A 20867-nucleotide genomic window follows, 5' to 3' on the forward strand; every position below is an offset into this window, starting at 1 on the left:
GTGTGAAACACCACAGGGAGGGATGGAGAATACTGTGAATGAGTCATAATTCATAAACTAAAATCAGGAATATTGTCCAAAATGTGGAAGACTGATCTTGGCTGTCGAGGTGAAGGTGAGGGACCGCCAAACAATTTTCAGCTAGTAGGAGAAGGACACGTCATCAACACAGGGCGGCGAACAGATATTGATCATGTGTTGCTGTTTGAATTGTTGTCTTCACTATAGAAGTTCATCATTTCTGATAAGTGCATAACTTGCAGTGTTCACTAAGGTTTTCACAAGTTTCTAGTGTGCACAGTTTAACACATGGAGTACTAACAGAAGTAACAGAAATGAGGTGACAAACAGGTTCGAGGTAACAATCTGTCAGTGAACAGCTCATTGCACTTATGAAATGGAAACTCAGTCTTTCTACACAGTGTTTATGACTTTATACGGTGGTAGGTAGCTTTTTCCAGAAAACATCACTGTGACAGTGACATTGTCTCCTTAGCCATAACTTACTGTGGTTTTTACAGCAAAGAGCGCACTGTGGCAGTGAGGCAGATGGCAAGATGGTTACATTGTTCTTGGTCAGATCCTCTCTCAAGCGACATCCAAACATGAAGCGATTCAGTCGTTGCTCATTACTAAAACAGTTGGTCATGACCTTCTTGGCTCTTGTTGCCATGGTAATGCTCAAATGTATTTATTACCCTGTTGTATATCAGTTAATGGTATCTTTAGCTTTTGGTGGTAGCTGCTTTAATTGGTTGCCTCAGTGTTGATAACCAACAACTGTCACTAGCATGCATTTCACCCATTATCACTTAAAGTCAGTGGCTTTATACAGTTGCTGGTCATCATGTAATTTTGAATCACTTCTTGTGTAGATGCCCCTTAACAAATATAATTACTAATTATATAAAGCACATTCCTGTGTTGAGTCATTCATTAAAGACATTGAGCAGATGTTGGAACAAGTTCCACTTTCCACTTAAAATTTTCACTATGACTTCAATGGATGCGTCACGATTCGGCAGTGTGGCAGGCAGTCACAATACTGTGACTATCTATTAGGTCAGACACAGACTACCTGTTTCCCCCAGTTTTTAGTGTTTGTTGGTCTAATCTGTTGCTCGGTGCATTTTCTGTATAGATCTGAAATCAGAATGAGAATTATAATCCCTATGTAGGTTTTATGATGTTTTTAGAAATTATGATGTTTTCTCTTCTCCAAAGCAGAACAACAAAGTACATGGGGATGTTTCCCAAAATGTCAAACCCTTCTTGTTTTGCAAACTCTGTATGCCTTTGGAATTCAGCATGTGATCACCCCTATGTCCCAGTCTTCCTTAGGGTGTTAATCATGCCTTCGGTTCAAGAGGAGGATTTGTTCGGCCTCAAAAAGCATTGCTTTGGATTCATATTCAGCCAATGAAACCAAACTCCAGACACATGTCTGTGACTATGTCAGCTACCTGTGCCCCCCCAGGCACTGAGACAGACTGTGCCTACTCTCAGAAGCAGTACCACATGTAAACATGACCCCTACTGCAACCTGAGACTTTATTACTTTTCCTATGAATGCTTTGCAACGCAGTCAATTGTAAATCAACTGTAGGATAAATCACAGTCTAACAGTATTGTCAATGATGTGTGGCTTTGCAGCACGCACTGTATATGGATTTATTATATAGATTTGGACTTTGATATAGAATTTGATAATGCACAAGTGATGTTACAGATATTTCAGTGAAAAAAGCAAGCTAGGATTAGCAAAGACGGACTGCTGTGCCTGGACATGTGTTAAGCACTCTGAAACTCAGAAATCTGTACATTATTAATGAATTATGACAATATTAGAGCATATTGTCTTATAGGAATAACTTTTTCTTAATTATTTTGGGCAGACTTACCACAGCGTAAAGATGTTTATTATTTAAATTTAGGTAAACAGGCAGTGGGGGGCTCAAGCCCAGGGAGATTCCCGTCTTCACCAGGCAGTACACTAATAGCAGAAGCACTTCTCTTAGCATTAAAAATAGCAGATGTACACATAACTCAGACTCAAATACCCATCACGTCTCATCCTCTGTTTGGCGTTAGCAGCAAAAGATGAAATTCTCTCGTTTAAGCTTTGGCCTGTGCTCAGGAAGAAAAACAAAGGTTTACAAAAGGCTCTAAACTGTGGCCTAGTTTTACTTCAGCCGTGTCAACGACCTGCTTGTCCTCACAGTATGTGAGTCAGTATGATAATATTGTGTCACATGGGTTGACCTTTACTGCCATACTGAAAATAAGCTGCAAGGTTTGATGCTGCAAAACTGAACAAAAAGGCAGTCATTGTGTACGCGGTATCAACTCCAAACAGTATTGCCTTTTCTGATCTTTGCTGAGCTTCTGATAAACTGTGAAACTCCAAAGCCGCTGGCGGTGAAACTCTTTCAGGGGCGACAGTATGACTACGCTGATCTGTATTAGCACTCGCATTACTTTATAGTATGATTTAATCATGAGTCAGCACAGCACAGAGCATCAAAGAAAAATATCATTTTCTCAGTCGAATAGAGTGACATAACACACAATGACTGTAAAACATTATGGCCACAGGTGACAGTAACCCAAACCCTCATCATAGAAAAAGAAAGTGAGTCAGTAGCATCTGATTACAATAAGTTTCAGGCAGACGGCTTCACGAGGGCTGGAGACTAAACTACCAAATAGGAAATGTAATAACACAGAGGGAATAAGGCTTAATGGAAATGTATTATTCAGACAGGAAGCATAACTATTGTGCTGCTTCTGAATAATACATCTCTGAAGGGGCATTAAAACCTCTAATATTTAGAATTTCCCACCAAGATACATGGAAGAATTATTTTTTCATTATGTTCCTAAAAACAACATGTCAGGATTGTCCAGAGTGTAACACACTAGATGGTTTCCATTTCCCGCTGAAAGCCATTTTTCTTTTAATAAACATAATTCCAAAAGTCTCATAGACCCTAAGAGGATTTTTATTTTAATGCAATTTATGATTTTACCTCAAATCTAATTAAAACATGACTTAAAAGCATGCGAAATGGCACAGAATGATTTTGTGTTGGTGATCCCACAACACACGCTGAGAAGGATAAAAAGTATTGGTAGTAGGGGAGACCGGGGATAGTTGTAACATTTTTGACATTTCTGTCTGTAAATTGGAGCTCTTTTAAGGTAGTGGTTTCAAAATGTAATGCAAAGTATTTACATGTCTCGGCTATTAAATAGTGCAGCTATTTTCTCTGCAGCACAATTACCCATTGCATGGTATGGCCTCAAACACAAAGAGTGAAATGTTACAATTAACCCCATAGTCTGGGTTAGTTGTAACATATCCTGGGGTGAAATGTAACACAATGAAATAAGGGTACTAACAAAATATTAACATGTAATCTTTGTTTATTCAACACATGAATGCACTTAGAGCCATTAATGTAGCTGTGTGTGTGTGTGTGTGTGTGTGTGTGTGTGTGTGTGCGTGTGTGTGTGTGTGTGTGTGTGTGTGTGTGTGTGTGTGTGTGTGTGTGTGTGTGTGACAGAATGCAGAAATCTAGCTTTTGAACATATTCCAACCCCCCAAAAAAGACAAATTATGGAATTTTCTGCAACTGAATATTTCATTAATTATAATGCCCACTGAGCCATTGGCTCAGTGGGCATTATAACCTACAACTCTTGCACCAATTTTGAACATAACAATGAAGCTGAAAAAATGTAGTTGTTCACCAGCATCGCAATTCCATTACTTTTTATCATGGCTTACCTTGGTGTGGTTTGCAAAGTGCCTCAGAAAGATGAGGAACTCTGTTTCTTGCACCCATCCTGATTTATTTCCACTACCAGCACTTCCTACTGGTCCATCTCTGACACAGAGGTCTGCATAATGTATGTGTGGGAACACAAACAGGCATTAACCGCATATACAAAAGCGACCAGTGAACCTCTCTCTGCTGATGTCGTTGCCCCAACTTGTTTAATATAAGTTAAAGTAATAGTGTGGTAAGTTGTAACATCTGCATTATTGTTACAACTAACCCAGACTGTTGCTGTTACAACTGACCCAGACTCCTATAGCCATGAACTAGCTAACATTACAGCCAACGGCTAAAACATTAGCACTAAAGACCTACACAGAATATATCCCCATAGACATACAAATAACATAATTTAAGTTTGATGAGTTTAACTGCAAAGCAGATAATGCTATTAGAAATTGAAATAAAGTAGAAAAACTTACTTTTTGGCATACAAATTACTTTTTTTCGTGTTAAATTGTCTGTGTTTGACGAAATGTGCTGATTTTTCACATGTGATAGCAGAACTGAATTAGGCATGCACAGGATGAGTCACATCATTTGAAACTTAGCCCTGATTGGAGAAATTGGAAGTGTTACAACTGACCCACGTTACAACTATCCCCGGTCTCCCCTACTTTATATTACAGCTCTAAAGTAATATGGTAATAGTGGGGTTATAATGTGGTTTAAAGACAGAGGCAATAACCATGTCATAACATTTACTTATCACACAATAATTAAGGCAAAAACAATGTGGAATACATTATTAATGTGGGCTTATTAACACATTAATGTCACATTTTATTACATGTTAAATTCAAACGACTACAAAGAAAATAAAATTTTATTGTATTACCAAAATATCTGATTTTGACTCCTTAGCATTTGTTTCTGCAGCCCATACTCATCGTTTTTAAGTGCAGTGAGTTTCTGTGCATTTTTAATCTGGCGTCCGCATATGTGGACATCACATCGCTACTGGCTGTTGCTCAGGTAGTAGCTCACCTACTAGCCGGAAGGTTGGTGGTTTGATCCCAGTTTGCTCCAGTCTGCATATCCAAATATCCAAGATACTAACCCCATGTTGCTCTCCAATGCATCCATCGGAGTGTGAATACATGTGTGAATGTTAGATAGGCAGCACTTATAAACAGCTTAAAAAGTGCTTGTGGGAATAAGTTCATGAACAAGTTGTTTAACCTCCTAGGACCTGCCGTCCACATATGTGGACATCACATTTTGGGTTGTCTAGACCAAAATACTCAATTCTGCTCTACAAGGGCCTGATGTCCACTTACGAAGACATTATACTGCCACTGTTCTAGCAAAATTTAAAAGAAATGTGGATCTCATTTTTGTCAAAAACAAAAATCTGGTATTTCTTTGTTTTTATATTCATCAGGTCCCAATCAGCCCAAATAGCAAAGAGAAATTAAAAACGCCATGAAAGAGTTCGGGTCTTAGGAGGTTAACAGACACAGCTGTAGCTGGTGGACTGAGAGCGGCTAAAGAGTCGTGTATTTTCTTCAGGAGACAGTAAAGACTAAAAACAGAGTTAAAAGCGTTGCATTTGTCAGTGTGGCCATTATTAAAAATAATATTTTCTAAAATCGTTTTGTCAACTTGCTGAAATGGCAGAACGTTCTCAGACTGCTTCTCCTCCACAAAAGTGGGCATAAAATGCTGCTTTACCTTTTGGCCTAATGATTTCATTTCTTGAGCTAAACACTTTTAAAGGACATTGGTGTTCATGAAAAAATGTAGAGTAACAAAGCTGAAAGTTGACAAAATTTGTAATACTATACATTTCTTTGTGTATAGTCAAATTGTTTTGGGCCCCATTATTCAACATTTCTAAAACCCTGGCTGGCTACACCCTGCAAAGTCATCTGCACAGACCGACTGAGGATGAAATCACCATAAAGTCATCCAAACACAAAGTACTTTCCCAGCGTACCGGCAGCAACATCATTCATGCCACTCTCTTCCAGTAGATGCATCATCACATCAGCACATCAGGTCAGAGTTTTATTGACTGTCTCCTGGCTCTAACATCCCTGATGGACAGTTTTGCTGGAGTCTTATCCCTTGTTTACTCAGGACACAGCAGTCAGGGATACAATGAGTATTCTGGTAGTTGCTTTTTAAAATAAGTCCCAGGAATGCTGCTGGACAGCATGCTGGTTTTCAGAGGGATGACATGACTGTGTCTGATGTCATTCCCCTGGTCTTACCAGGCGACAGGGTGACTCCAGCCCGAGTAAACTAAGCAGCCCGCAGTTAAATATGGAGCTCCAAAACAGGAGCTTGTAGCAAGTTAATTCCCTCATCCTTAAACATTAATTTTCCCTTATACCAGACATGTGACATGAACATTGCATTTGCTATTTTGGGGTTTGGAGTTAACATTACATTTATTTATCAGTAAATTTCAGAGGAAGATATTACCTCAAACGCTGCTATATTTATTTTACAGCTATAGTTCAACTGTTGGTTAAGATTTGGAATACATGTGTATTCTTCTCTGTTAGGATCTTATAAAATACAGAGTGCTGTGATATATGTAATTATTTTATATGCATGATTTTTCTTGCAATTCTGCAACTTTACTTCTTAGCTTCTGAATCTCACCAGATAGTGTGTGCTGTATTAATCTAAGAAGAGACTGTTTGACAAAAAGCAGCACCAAATTCATGACTAAAAGAAAATACACCACCAAATCAGATGGAACAGATCTCGTCAATATTAACCACAAAGCATCCAGACAGCTAAACTTGGGCAGCCTTTTATTCGCGGTCCTGTCGTAAACATGTCCAAAGATTTGCACGCAGGCTTGTTGTTATCATTTATTCATGACTTGCTGGAGGATTGGAACAGGACTCGTGAGTGTTCCGGTCGCACTGGAAGACTCATCAAAACAGCTGCCGGCAAACAGCAGATCAGAGAGCAAACACACATGAACAGCTTAACTTTGGGTTCACAGGCACAACCAGACAGACTGAAGACTCCTCACTCTATACTTCATGGGACATGAGTTCCTCCAAGAGAATGACTTAAAAACACTCTTCTACCTTTTAGAGAAATCAGATCCTCACTTCTGATTCAGGAAGCTTGCTCTCATCCACTTTCCTCTCAGTGCAGACGCTGCACATAAGCAACTACTGCAGCAAAGCAGTGATTTGACAAATTGATGCAGTGCAGAAATGCTGGCTGTGTTGGCATTAGCATTTTAGATCCCTAAGAATGAACTCACGATGAGCTTTTGTATGAGAAGCAGGTGCGCACACAAGACATCACATATTTGACCTGAGTCAGAAACACACAGGACACACAGGACGAGCTCAGTGCCGCATTCACACTCACCAGCTCTGAGGGTCTGGATTACGCTGCTGGTGAAGCGCAAGAGAGAAGCCAAAGAAGGTGCCAGGGTCTCCCAACTTATGCAGTGTGTGAGTAGTATCCAAGTTAAAGCCCCAGACTTGAGTCGAAAGGGTCAACACACCCAAAATAAAGGTAGTCCACAGTTTAGAGGAATCAGATGAGAGGGGACAAGGGTTCCCATGTCCCACCAGGGCTGCCATAGTGGGGTGCAGGTCTTCTGGCAAAGCAAGTTCAACTCAAGAAGAGCACAGAGGAGATTCCTTTTGTGGGTCCCAGAGAGCCAAAGGGCAGTAAGGGGAAACCCTGCGTGAGCCTCCTCTGCTTTGCTCTCCTCTCTGGATGCCTGCCTTGTTTCCCTCGCTCTATTGCGCTGCCTCTCAACTCCGTTTGCTGCTGTCAGTCTGAAGAGCAGCCTGTGAAAATGCGGCTGCTACTACTATGTGTGCAAGTGTGCTTCCCTCAATGCATGTGCGCCTCCCCCTCCTCTGTGCTCAGAGGGAGACAGAGGACAAGTGCCTTGAATAGCCCGCTCACTCCTCCCCCTCCTCTCTCTCTCTCAGGCCTTCATCCCCTCCTCCCTCCCTTCCTCCCTCCCTCCCTCCTTTTCTCCCCTCTCTCAGCTGACATCAACACTCAAGGGACTTGTGCCAAAATACCAGGCAAGGTTGTCCGGATACTTGGAGGCCATTGAACAGAGCGAGAGCGGGTGAAAAGACAGCAGACTGTTTTATCTGTTGAGTTCACACGCTCCAAAGCGCCTCCCTCTGTGACCACCTGTTGCTGCAGGTGCATGTACATCGGAGTAATGCATACAAGAAACTCAATGTTCTTTTAGCTTTAAAGTCCCGACATCTCTGGAACGTATCTGGAGGACAAAAGGGGCAGAAATGTGCACAGTGACCCAGGAAACTTTATTTCAGGCCTTTAGCTCTCCTGAAAAGACAGAGTGGAATAATGTATGCACTGTGACTAAGCAGTGCCAACAGGGACATAATCTAACAAAGTGGGACTACACCCACACAAATTTCTGTTTCTCTGAGGTCAAATCTGCGCGCAGCTGTCAGCGTGTCACCTCAACTGTCCACACAATAAACGTCACGCAAACAGTTGCACATTAATTACACAAACAGGTGGCATTCTTGGAATGAGTTTACAGGTTTTTAGGACCTGTTTCCCCGTGGGGAGGGGGGGGGGGTCTGTCGGGATGGGTTCGTTCAGATTTGATTGTAAAAGGTGACGACGCATTAATGTGGGTTGAGCAGGATTTTCAAAGTTTCCATTTTTGACGCAATACATTTTTTTTTATGTGGACAGAAAGCTAAATATCAACATAATTAATATACATTTTGGATATATTCAAGTTAACACATACAGTGTACAGAAGAGTGTAACTTTTTACAAGGATCAGTGATTGAGCTGCAATCAAATACACTAAAAGGAAAAAGGAAGAAAAAAGGCAACTCTTTCAGTTTTAAAGCTTAAATCCAGAATAAAGTAATTATAAAACAGCTCCTTTTTATAATTAAGAGTTTTATCTCATTTTGATCAAATATCATCCTGCTGATTAAACTAGTTGGTCAGTGTGACTTCAACTTTGAAACAAGCTTAGGATTAGCATCTGTGGTAGTGTTATCAGTGTCTACATACACCAGCTTCCAGCAGGATGAGGCTCAGTTCTTCTCATGTGACCTGCTGGCATCATGAACCAGCTTCATGAACCTGCTGTTAAACTTTCTCTGCCCCCTGCTGCCCTTATGAGGGATTTAAAAATGATCCCATGTATGAGCACATTTAGCCCTAAAAAGATGTTTATACCTGAGTTTTTGTAGACATTTTTAAACATCTTCAACAACTTTTCACAGATGCTTTAATTTATTTTTTAAAGGAACTTTAAAACCCATTTCTGTGGCAAGACTAATGGAAGCACAATTGTGTGAGGTCAGTATTTTTTAAATAGACTTAGGATCTATTTTAATATTCCCCTTTGGAAATATTTCACAGTGAATCGCGGCTAACAGCATCAGAGATGTCCTCAATCAGCCTGAGGAGACGTGCAGGCCAAGGATGAATTTGCTGTTTCAGAGATATCTGGAGAATGTTTGTAGCTCAGTTACTTAAAATATTCGTCCCTCTTCTGATCTTTACAGGGATGAACAGACAGAGGCTTTCAGAGGCAAGTGCTGTTTCAGTCAATACATCCCCTCTAGATCAGAAAATAAGACATAAACATGCCTTTTGCATGATAGATTAAAGAAACCATGTTGGTACGACAAAGATAAATACAACAAGTATTCCTGTATAACAACTACTACTTGGTCATTATAACTTGAGGGTTACACATAGTAACTGCTTTTCATTTAATCTAATCCTGGATGAACAGTTATCGATACCACACACTGAATATGCTCTGTTGTTGCTAGCAGCAGCATGCTAACATGCTCATGTTTACCAGGTATAACCTCGACTCTGCTCACCATAGACCACCTTCATTTTTTTTAGCATGACAACATTTTATTTTTATTTTTTTAATTAAATAGTAAAGTATATATGTTTTGTGTATTTAGTCAAAAGGATCAAGAAGCAAGAAATACCTTTCATAAATTCAGAAGTTTATCTGGATCTGAACAGTTGATGATGATGTTTCCTCATTTTTGGTTCCGTTCTCTTTGTACACATGTGACATTAACTTTGATTTAAAAACATGGAGGCTGTTGTGGCTCTTTGTGTTTCCATTTGGAAAAGTTCGGTGTCTGTTTGAAGCACCTTGGCCACAGCGAGAGCCGGCACTGGGGAGTTTGTGCTTTTGTCAGCCGGAGCTCCCACACACAGCTCACTGGTTCACTGCAGAGTCCCAGATATTATCTAACACCAGATCAAAAAGGTGGTTTTATATTCAATGAAGCAGTGTTCCTTCTGTCTATTATGTGAGAGATGAGCTGCTTCATTTTGAGATAAAAAATACCAGAAGAACTTAGAAGAGAAGGAAAAATGTGGGTGTGGGATGTGGAGAAAATGCTGAAATATCTTAAAGGCAGCTCGGGCGGGAGGCCAGACAAGAATGCCTTTTGACAGAACAAAGCATAATCAGAGGCTGAGATAGAAGAAAGTGGAAAAAAGAAGAAGAAAGAGACGAGGAGAAAGAAATCAGTGAAGCTGGCTGTAAAGATTATCTGCCACACTATCCATGACACTGGCATTCCCACATAAGTGCTCATTAGCAGTCTGAGCCACGCTCCAAGGAGAGAGCTTATTTTAGACAGTAGACTGCAGCAGCAGTGCACACAGTCAGGGTCATTTCTCCCGTTTTAGTCCCACATTGCTTCAATGGCTGAGATTGCTGCAGTCAGCACTATTACTGTATTGATTTATGGACAGTGTAAGATGCTATAAGAGGGAGTTGGTGCTGGTTATTATGGGATTAAAACCAAGCATGCCCATTCTAGCTATATCTGTCTGAGTGCACTTTGGGAAGGCTTTTCTCGTACTGGTGAAAACATGTAATCACACGTTTATGGATGTAAAAACTAAACTTCATTCATTCATTCATTCAAGTAAGATGTTTTATTAAGCCTTATTTCTTTCTTATATATATATATATAGCACCGTACTAGCCAGAAGTATATAATGATGGTAAAACATCATTATATACTTCTGGCTAGTACGGTGCTGGACTAGCTTTTGCCTTAAGAACTCTTCATGGCATAGATTTAAAAAGCACTGGAGACTCAGGTCCGTATTGACATGACAGAATCACAGAGTTGAGTTGCTGCAGATTTGTGTTCATCCATGATGTAAATCTTCCACCACTTCCCAAAGGTGCTCTGTGGAGACCATTCATATTTAAGAAACCAGTTTTGCATGATGTGAGTTTTGTCACATCATCAGGTTGTCAACAGCTGTTGAACCGGTGTGCCTGGCTCATTAAAAGGGTTATATATGTTTTGTGCTTTTTACAGTGGTTTTGTAAAGGTGATTTTTACACAAAGACAAGCAGAGACGATAATAATAGTTATAACTCTTCAGAAATGAATTGAATTTGTATGCTTTTGTACAAACTTGATTTTTAATCACATCTTTAGTGTTGAATAGACTCTTGTCCAGGAGGTTATATTATTATAATAGGTTATATTATTATTATTATTATTATTATTATTATTATTATTATTATTATTATTATATAATATATATTACTGCTTCTGTTTGAGCCACAGAAAAATGTTGTTTGAACCACAGTTCACTAACAGTCATGGCAGTAAAAGCACCAGCGAGAAAAATCAAATTTACCCCAGATGTAAAATTGAGACATAAATGTTTGGCTCAGCTCTAGAATAACGAACAACAAAAAATCTACTGAATGTGAAAAAGTATCAGAGCAAAGGTCCCAGATAGAGCTAATACAGAAATGACACCAGTGCAAAGTTCATTCCCAGAATTCCCTTATCTGGATTCACTTACCCAATCAGGCTAAGTGGTCACGGCGAGCTTTTAATCAACTTGCCGGTGTTTAATTTATGTTACCACAGTTGTGTCTGTACAGAGAGAGGTCGACTCACTCACCGCAAACATCATCCCATGTAAAATCTCAGCTGTACATTGCTCGACATGGATGATGCTGTGAATCAGTCGAATGCTGATCTATTGACAGATCAGAGCAGAAAAACGAGCAACAGCAGAATTCACCATTTATAGGAGAAATTAAAAAAAGAAAAGTAAAGTCTGAATATTTCTCATTAGTTTTAACTTTTGGTTTCACTTCAGCTCTTCTCCACAGTTGACGGTTCAACAACAACACAAGAAAAAGTAACCCACAGACTAGTTGTACTACATATTATTGACACCGCACCCGTGTGACAGCAGATGCTCTCTGCAGATAGACGGGTCGCCTGAAGCTGCCACAGACTGCCAACCGTCCTCTCATTATTTCACCAAACCAATGAGTCCCATTAGTCAGGTGCAGTTTTATGGACCCGTTAAAAAAATGTAAATGTTATATTTTCTTCATTTACTGCTAAATGAACAACACAAAAATCAGTGCCCATAATTTACATTGTAAATGGAATATTTATTTAAGCATCTGGACAGAGAAAAACATGTAGCTCAATCACAACACATCACAATATAATATACAGAAGTTGTTTTTTTATTATATCTTTCACAATAAATCATACAAACCCATTTAAACTAAAACAAAACTAAATAAAACTCATCAAAAGAGCTGAGACTGTACATCTACCAGTCACCACTTCAACATTGCTTCCCCGGATAAATAGCAATACATCCAAAGAGGACATGACTTTGTAAGCAGCTGTTAACTTTGTTCACAATGATTATCTGCTCATGGTGAGGTATTATACTCTCTTACGAACTCTACCCTCTTAGCATTAGCACAGTCACGCGTAAATATTTCTGAACTCTGTGTTATCGTGTATCTTGTAACATGAAGTCCCTTTTTAGACGTATATAGATGAGTTCTTTTGGATCTTAGCCTTTTTTACAGATTGTGGCCCATGACAAGGTTCAAGCTCCTCCAGCTCATCTGAATGTGATGCTGCTGCAGAAGGCTGGCTGAGATGTTGAAAGGAGTGCATTGGCTGCGATTGTGTGAATGGGACTGAAAAGACAAATAAGCAATATATTGTTTGTATTTACTAAGTATGCCTTTAATAGTAAAGAACAAAGGAAGTAAACAAATTTACTGAATATACTTTTGAAGTCTGAAATATGCTACATAATAAAAAAAAATGGGACTGGTCCTCCAAAAGTCCTCACGCCTACTGGATTTTGGTGTAGGTCCATGACAAAGACCTTTAGTTTCTTGTTTGAGCTTTCTACCAGTCTTGATCAAATAAAAGTGTATTACCCTCTGACTTGTCTTTTTAAAAGCATCGTTACGTTGACATAATGGTAAGAAAAACCACTCCTGTGTTACAGTTTAGTCTCACTGGAATAAAATTCATTCATTCTCAAACAATCTGATTTGCACTGCCTGCAGTCACTTTAGTGTGAAGCTCTGTGTATACAGAGTTGATTATATCACAGTTAATCACCACATTATCAGATTACATGTTATTGGCAATTTGACCCCCTTTTACCGACAGCTAGCCGACAGACTTCACTTCTTATTGCCCTTTTATTGTTGCCTTCACAAACCAAAGTTGCTTTTAAGACGTGGTCCCCGTCATGGAAGCAATCAGATCAAAGGCAATAAAATCGCCAGTTCTTTACATGATTGTAATAATTTTGGTTTCCCTTGGTGTGACTGCATCAATAATGGAAATCAGATGCCATCAAATATGTGTTAAAATCACAGCAAAAACAGATTATTAGCTTCATTTGATGACTAGCCTCAAAACCTGGGTGACATCAGCCATGCTTGCTAACAATTTCTCTCAATGAGACTCCAAAACGTTTGAGCTGACGTAGTTATTGTGTTTTAAAATGTAATGAAAAAACTTACCACTTTCCTGGTAGGAGGGTGGTGGAGTTGTGAGCATGGGTGTGGCTGCTGGTACAGGCTGATAGACCGTGTTAACTACAGTGGTTAACACTAGAGAAAGCGAAAGATTTCATGTAGTTTGAAAATGAAAGCAAATTTTGATGTTCCCGTCATTACAACGGAACTTTTAAATCAAAAGTTTAAAGACAATGGGGATAAAAAATGTGTTTGTGTCTTACTATGTACCCTGCACAAACTGTAAAACTGACAGTTTTGCAGTTTCGTGAGCGTTTGTGCATCAGATTATTTCTTGCTTTCAAGAATTCCTGTAAGCCACCATCCCAATTGGAAAGAGCTCTAACACATAAAGCTCATCAAACAGCCATTTTCCATTGTAAGAATTAAACATAATTTCAAACAAGATGCTTCTGGATAATATGCCAGTGTGGCTGCTTGCAGCTGTAGCAAACTTACTGATTATTTCTCGTCTGGGATTTTTCTTTTTGGATGTCCTGCAGCAGCAGCAGCAGCAACGAGTCACACAGCAGATTATGAGACCCGTGCATACGAGAATGGGAACAGGAACCCCTATTCCCACATACTCTACATGATAGCTTCTTTTCACTCGAGCAGACCTGCAAATACAAAAAAAAGCTGTAGTTTGTGCTCATTTCTGGAGCATTGAAGGGGAAAAAAGGCTAAAATGAAGAGCACACCTTCTGAAACAGAGTTCCTGTTTTTTCTCAGTAAAGCTGTACTTTATGTCACTGCAGCAGTATTTTGTCCTGCAGTCCCCACAGCAGTACTTTTCACATTCCTGAGTATCATGGAAGACACCGTTCGTGTCCCAGTAACTGTGGCAGTGATCAGCTGTAAGACACACATGTTGAAGCAAAGTGAGAATGAGAGCTTAAAGTTGCAGTGCATTACAGATCCTGCAGACAGATATTGTACAAAGACACTAATAGAGAATTAAGATGACTTAGCTTGATATTTTATTTTCACTTTGTTATTTTAAATATTAAAAATAAAACTCACCCCATACAGCCGGGACCACAACCACACACAAAACACACACAAGACTGGACAAGATACTTGAAGGCATAGCTGATGTGATGCAGTGTGTTAAGATTCGTTCGTTTTGGGTAAGAGAAGAAAGCAGGCTGAGTCCAGGGAGGCGTCAAAATAGTGATCCTTAATTACACACTCTGCGCAGAAGTGTGGGAAGAAAACTTGCAACAGATTCTCCAAAGAGTGGACAGCTCCCCATCCTTATATAACCCATGATGACATCACACAGTTAGACCTTACTGGAAATGATAACAGTCTCCCCATAGTCCAAAGTTCTCCTTATACAAACATCAGATGATACTTTAGAGAAAGAGACAAGTGTGTGACATGTGACATGTCATGTTGTGCAGTTCTGTGAGCCTGTGTGTCCAACTAGAGAATGTCCTGACATGACCTCCCTGTGTAAATAAGTGTGTATGCGAACGTGCGTGTTTACATAACTCTGTATGTGCATGTTCTGATGTAGGCCTGCAAATGAATTAGAACAAGGTCCTGCTGGACCCTCTAGTTTGGACGGTGAATACAATGCTGTGGATACCATTTGAGACTTGATTACAATGATGATAATATGCATCCATTAATCTTTACTCAGATTACCATAGATATAAAACAAAGATTATACTGTCATCAGATTCAACAATGATGAATGACTGATCAATGATAGTTAAAATGTCACCATAAGAATACAAAGTAAAATATCTCTTGTCCACACTCCTCCTCTTTGGCCATCGGCCAACCTTTACCCAAATTTGTTTCACTCCTCCGTCCAGGCGGCCTCTCGCAACGGCATCATATACCCCGGACCAGCTGAACCAGCTGGACCAGAGTCTATGGCCCTGCTTACCAGATTTACCAACACCTGCCTTACCAGAGGAATGAGACAACACCCGATCATCAATATTCCTAGAAAAACTATAAAAGAAAACATGGCAGACATAAACACATCCTTCCATTGCCCAAACACAGACGTCATCCAATCCTCCAGCGCCGTGTTCACACCTGGATGTACATACATTGTTAAAGTGTTTTTCACCACGTCCGTCGCAAATTCAAGACATGTGTAAATATTTCGTTTAGGCGTGGATCGACGTGTTTGCGTACGCTTGTCAATTCGCGGATATAACCCTGATAAGGTGGTGCAGTTACCTGTGTCCACAGCCTCTCTAGTCAATTTCAAAGTGCACTGATAACCCCAATCATCCTCTGGATACAGAGGAGCGGGCTCAGTAAACTGTGTCAATCATCTACTTGCTGTTCTTTAGCAATTTGAGCCATCCCATCCGGCGACTCAATCAATTTGGACTCTCGAGCGGGTAGACCTCTGCGTCTGGGCAATTCACCCGCCTGTCAAAAAACAAACAAACATGTAGCAACACTCATACATGTCAACACCCCCTTTATTTTCCAATTTCCCCACAACCCAGCTGAGCTTTTAGCTTCAGACTCGAGTCTCAGCCTGTCACGCTTCAGGCCTCTTTGCCACCTCCTCTTGGAGCGAAGAAACGCCCTCGGATTCTTCTTTCTTCAACTCCCCAGGTAGACTACTGAGTCGCGTCTTTGTTACTTCGGAAACATGGCTTGAACAATGTTTCCGAAGTAACAAAGACGCGACGGATGGCCTGGATTGCAGCCATTCAAAGATCAAATATAACGTCCCAGAACACTCCAGCTCACAGGTTAGTCTGCTCCAAGCATTTACACGAAGGTCAGTGTTTTTTAGTAGTTAATACCTCATTTTCATAACATAATTAGTGATATAGGTTACAAGCAAGTCTGGCGCTGAACAGAAATGGTCGCGCTATGCTCCTTTATTTATTGTGCATAAATAGTGAATTGTCCTGACACAATATTGCGTTTCGCTTCTGTTATTATGGTACATTGACAAGAACATATACTTTTATTCACAGGATAAAACAGGTTTTTTGTATCACTAATTGTCCAGTACGATTATAGCATACAGTATTATTGTCACTGCTACATTTCTGTGATGGGTACCAGAAATTATTTCCACTACTAATTAATTACCGTTGAGCTCAAAGGTCCTATTAATAAACGGTTAAGGAATGTGTATTTATGATGACGATTTGTGAGACTGGTAAACTTATGATACGTACGATGGTCTTTACTTTCTACACGGTGCATTTCAAGGTCCTGCACCCATCCGTCGTAAACTGTACCTGGGCTTGTTGCAGTGACCTGAAGTTACTAAACTTCATGAGTGTGTGCACTCACTCCAAGAACCGTATGATTATAAATATGCATATAAATATGCTAAGATGAAATAGCTGACTTCATCTAACTAGCAAATGTTGTCCAGGCTACGTTGGTGATACAGTTTTTTTAATGTGTATGATATTTTTGTCATGCGATTTTAAAGCCGGTCCTACAACCGCATCCAAGAATAACATGCAGCTTATCTCAGAACTGTCGGTGAAAATTATTCTTGGAGCTAGGTTTAATTGAGCTGCATTTTAAAGAGGTGCAATTTTACAATTTGTGTATATTTTCTAAGTTCACTATTTTGTCATGTGTTGAGAAAAACACAGATTTTAAAATTACATGGTCTAATATTTACATTTAGCATATAACTGCAACATTATTTTTTCGTTTTGTTTTTTTTAAAGACTCGAAAGGACTTGAAATTCAAAGTTTCAGACTTGTGACTTGACTCGGACTTTTACACCAGTGACTTGAGACTCGACTCTGACTTGCCTGACATTACTTGAGACTTGACTTGAGACTTGAGGATAAAGACTTGAGACTTACTTGAGACTTGCAAAACAATGACTTGGTCCCACCTCTGCCAATTTGACTCTTTTAACCACTAAATTTGTCGTGTCCTCACTGGATGGTCAGACCAGTGACTTTTCTTTTGAAGTTAAGTTGTTGTCCTGCAACCCAGAGAGTTTATTTGTCAGTAGTAGATAAACTATATCATTTAAAAACCGGTGTATGTTAAGTGTCGCTACTTTAACCTTGCTTGTACGTGCACACGTATGTAAGCTGTTTCTTCATTGCATGTGTGGGTGCGTCTGTATGTGGGTTAATTTAACTTTTTCTCAAATGAGGCATTTCTCTAACACGCACATGTGTCTGTTCCTCACACTTCTCATACCTTTCTCTGGTTGTGTGTGGTTTAATTTGTTTCAGTCATTTACCAGGAACATCTTTTCCTTTTTTCCATGTCTTCCGCCAGAGGTTAACACTGGTGAGATTCAGGGACACAGCACCAAGAGCAGTTCAGCGAGAGAAACTTGCCTAAAACTTGCCTTCCCTCTTTTTCCCGGGTGGGGACAACTCTGGTGTCCAGCCGTGAATTTTTGAGCCAAAGCTTGGCCTGTCTTCTTCTGCCGTACTCAGGTTTCCAGGTTAAGAAAAAAACACCTGTATGAATACACTAAACATACACTTAGTATTTGTATAAACATAACTGCCTATATTATTGAACTGAACCAAGCATCAGTTGAAGACCTTATAAATCCTGCTTCATTTCCCGTATTTATCACTCACTCCTAGTCTTGAGGAGGGTAGATTTAACTCTTTACTAACTTTAAACCCCACAAGTAAAAATTTCATATGTTCTTGACTGCAAACCCAAAAACTGCTTGATGTTATTACTAATTATTTTCCTCCACAACACTCCAAATCATGTTCTCTCTTGAGTCCAGCAGGGGAATAAGGTGACCTCTACTCTCACTGCTTCCCCAGTCAGAGACAATATCTCACTCACACTTCCACACTTTATTGTTTTCCCCTTTTTCTTGACTATTGTTATTTAACAGAAAATCAACTGACCTACTTCTCCTTCCTCTTCTGTCATGCAGAAAGTCACACACACACAGCACTCGGCCCCCACCTTGTCTTTCTCTCACAGACACACCTACACACACACACACACTCTAATCCTCCTTTCACCACAAAATTTCGCACTGTAACAGTTTAAACACCTGAAGCCAGCGAAAATTCACTCTCACATTCACATTCACTCCCCTAACAAGTACAAAGTTTTCACACATGCAAATAATCCCATCAATCTACTATACACGCCGTTTCCCTCCTTATAGCGAGAGACTCAACCGATCTTTAAAAACTTTATATACACAACTTCAAGAATAAAGCACACACCTCTGCCTTTTTCCAGGCAGTCTACAAGGTTTTAGAAACGGAAGCAGAGAAGTGGAGAAGTAGGGAGAGGGAGATGAAACCACGCCAGCAGTTACACACACACAGACCGCGTGTGCTCGCGAGTGCGTTAGAGCACAACACAGCCCAACCCCTCCTTCTCCTAAGAAGAAATACACACACACAGAGAGTCCCCCTCTCCTGCGCTCAGAGAAAAGAGAGCGTTTTCCTTTTTTCTCTCTTCCAAGCACACAGGAGAAAATCAACAGACAGTTTATACAACTACTTTTCACTTTATTTACACACACACGGGTAGTTTATATCCTATTTACATACACGGGCCCGCATAGACATAAGAAAACACCATATGCCAGAACAGCCTATTTTTTTTTTATTTCACTTCTTATTTCTATACCGGTATTCCTGACTTTGAGACAAATTTAAAAGCATCTATAGCCCAGGCCGCGCCTTGCTGATCAATTACACGCGTCGGGAACGCCCTCGCCGGCCGCGGTCTAATTTCTAAATACTAATTAATTTATAACCGTTTCCCGCAGCTGGGAAGGAGCTCCACCTCTGGCGCTAGTATCAAACCCACGCCTTCAGCTTTACTTAAAGCTCACAGGCCAACGACGTTGACTGGTCACGGCCGGGTCCGCGACCCTGTCAATCAATCTAGCGCAGTAAGGAAAGTGGTCTCCGTCGACCACTTTGGTTTGTTTGGGATGCTCGAACTTCCCCGGCAACCAACCGAGCAAATAGCCTAACCACGCGTCCGCGATCAGGAGTCGCCGCCACGGCGCTGAGCAGCTGCGCTCTTAGGGGACCGCGCCCCCAGTTCTAAAGACCTTTAATTGTTTTAAAAGCCTCACTGTGGGCACTCTGCCCCCCCAGTTTAATTACCTGAGGCCCAAAACCGCGTTTTCGCTACTCAATAAAAACCAAATTCCCTACACTACCGAGCATCTGGCTGGCATCCAGTCAACCCACCTCTTCTTTAAACACTTTAAACCGTATTGTCTTAAACACATATAACCTCTTAGCTCAAAATTCACCCCCAAAATAAACAGCAATAAATTTAGACAGACCAATATTCCCTATTTTTAACACTAATTACCAAAGATCACTATGAACAGACATAAGAAGCCCATACTGAGTGAATATTATTTAATTAAATTTAGTTTTAACTTCCAATTTTAGCGCCTTTGGATAAACATCAACAGGTGGCCCTCACCTTTTATTTCGCCTGGCTTGTCACTCAGATAAGCTGCTGATCTCCGTTCGTTTTGGCACCTTCCACGCAGCAGCCGCAGCTCCTCTCCTCCCCAACCGGAGTTTCGGCACCAAGAATTGTTAAGATTCGTTCGTTTTGGGTAAGAGAAGAAAGCAGGCTGAGTCCAGGGAGGCGTCAAAATAGTGATCTTTAATTACACACTCTGCGCAGAAGTGTGGGAAGAAAACTTGCAACAGATTCTCCAAAGAGTGGACAGCTCCCCATCCTTATATAACCCATGATGACATCACACAGTTAGACCTTACTGGAAATGATAACAGTCTCCCCATAGTCCAAAGTTCTCCTTATACAAACATCAGATGATACTTTAGAGAAAAACAAGTGTGTGACATGTCATGTTGTGCAGTTCTGTGAGCCTGTGTGTCCAACTAGAGAATGTCCTGACATGACCTCCCTGTGTAAATAAGTGTGTATGCGAACGTGCGTGTTTACATAACTCTGTATGTGCATGTTCTGATGTAGGCCTGCAAATGAATTAGAACAAGGTCCTGCTGGACCCTCTAGTTTGGACGGTGAATACAATGCTGTGGATACCATTTGAGACTTGATTACAATGATGATAATATGCATCCATTAATCTTTACTCAGATTACCATAGATATAAAACAAAGATTATACTGTCATCAGATTCAACAATGATGAATGACTGATCAATGATAGTTATGATTATAAAATGTCACCATAAGAATACAAAGTAAAATATCTCTTGTCCACAAGTGTAGGGGGGAAATGAACCTGA

At 40.2% G+C, this 20867-nt stretch overlaps 2 protein-coding genes across 5 annotated transcripts in view; both read right to left on the reverse strand.

Annotated features, from left to right (window-relative positions):
• Positions 1–7678, reverse strand: part of itga7 (integrin, alpha 7) — a 43310-nt gene extending 35632 nt beyond the window's left edge. For all 4 annotated transcript variants that reach the window (XR_014906200.1, XR_014906199.1, XM_085353589.1 and 1 more), the window contains exon 1: positions 7188–7678. Coding sequence is in view for 2 of the 4 variants with exons in the window: in XM_085353589.1 (XP_085209715.1) it covers positions 7188–7405 (218 nt within the window). In the remaining 2 variants the exon portion in view is untranslated. The remainder of the gene's footprint in view (positions 1–7187) is intronic.
• A 4581-nt stretch (positions 7679–12259) lies between these two features.
• LOC146632819 (uncharacterized) lies at positions 12260–20261 on the reverse strand (the record flags this gene model as incomplete). Its single annotated transcript, XM_085353590.1, has 5 exons — positions 12260–12816; positions 13663–13752; positions 14116–14276; positions 14358–14511; positions 20069–20261. Coding segments are annotated over 5 exons (759 nt in total), but the record flags the coding sequence as incomplete, so codon positions are not given.
• Between the last annotated feature and the right edge of the window lie 606 nt (positions 20262–20867).

Source organism: Diplotaxodon limnothrissa, linkage group LG5 (assembly GCF_057381915.1).
Source record: "Diplotaxodon limnothrissa isolate DT_005_m linkage group LG5, D_limnothrissa_male_GT1.1, whole genome shotgun sequence".
Classification (NCBI taxonomy): domain Eukaryota; kingdom Metazoa; phylum Chordata; class Actinopteri; order Cichliformes; family Cichlidae; genus Diplotaxodon; species Diplotaxodon limnothrissa.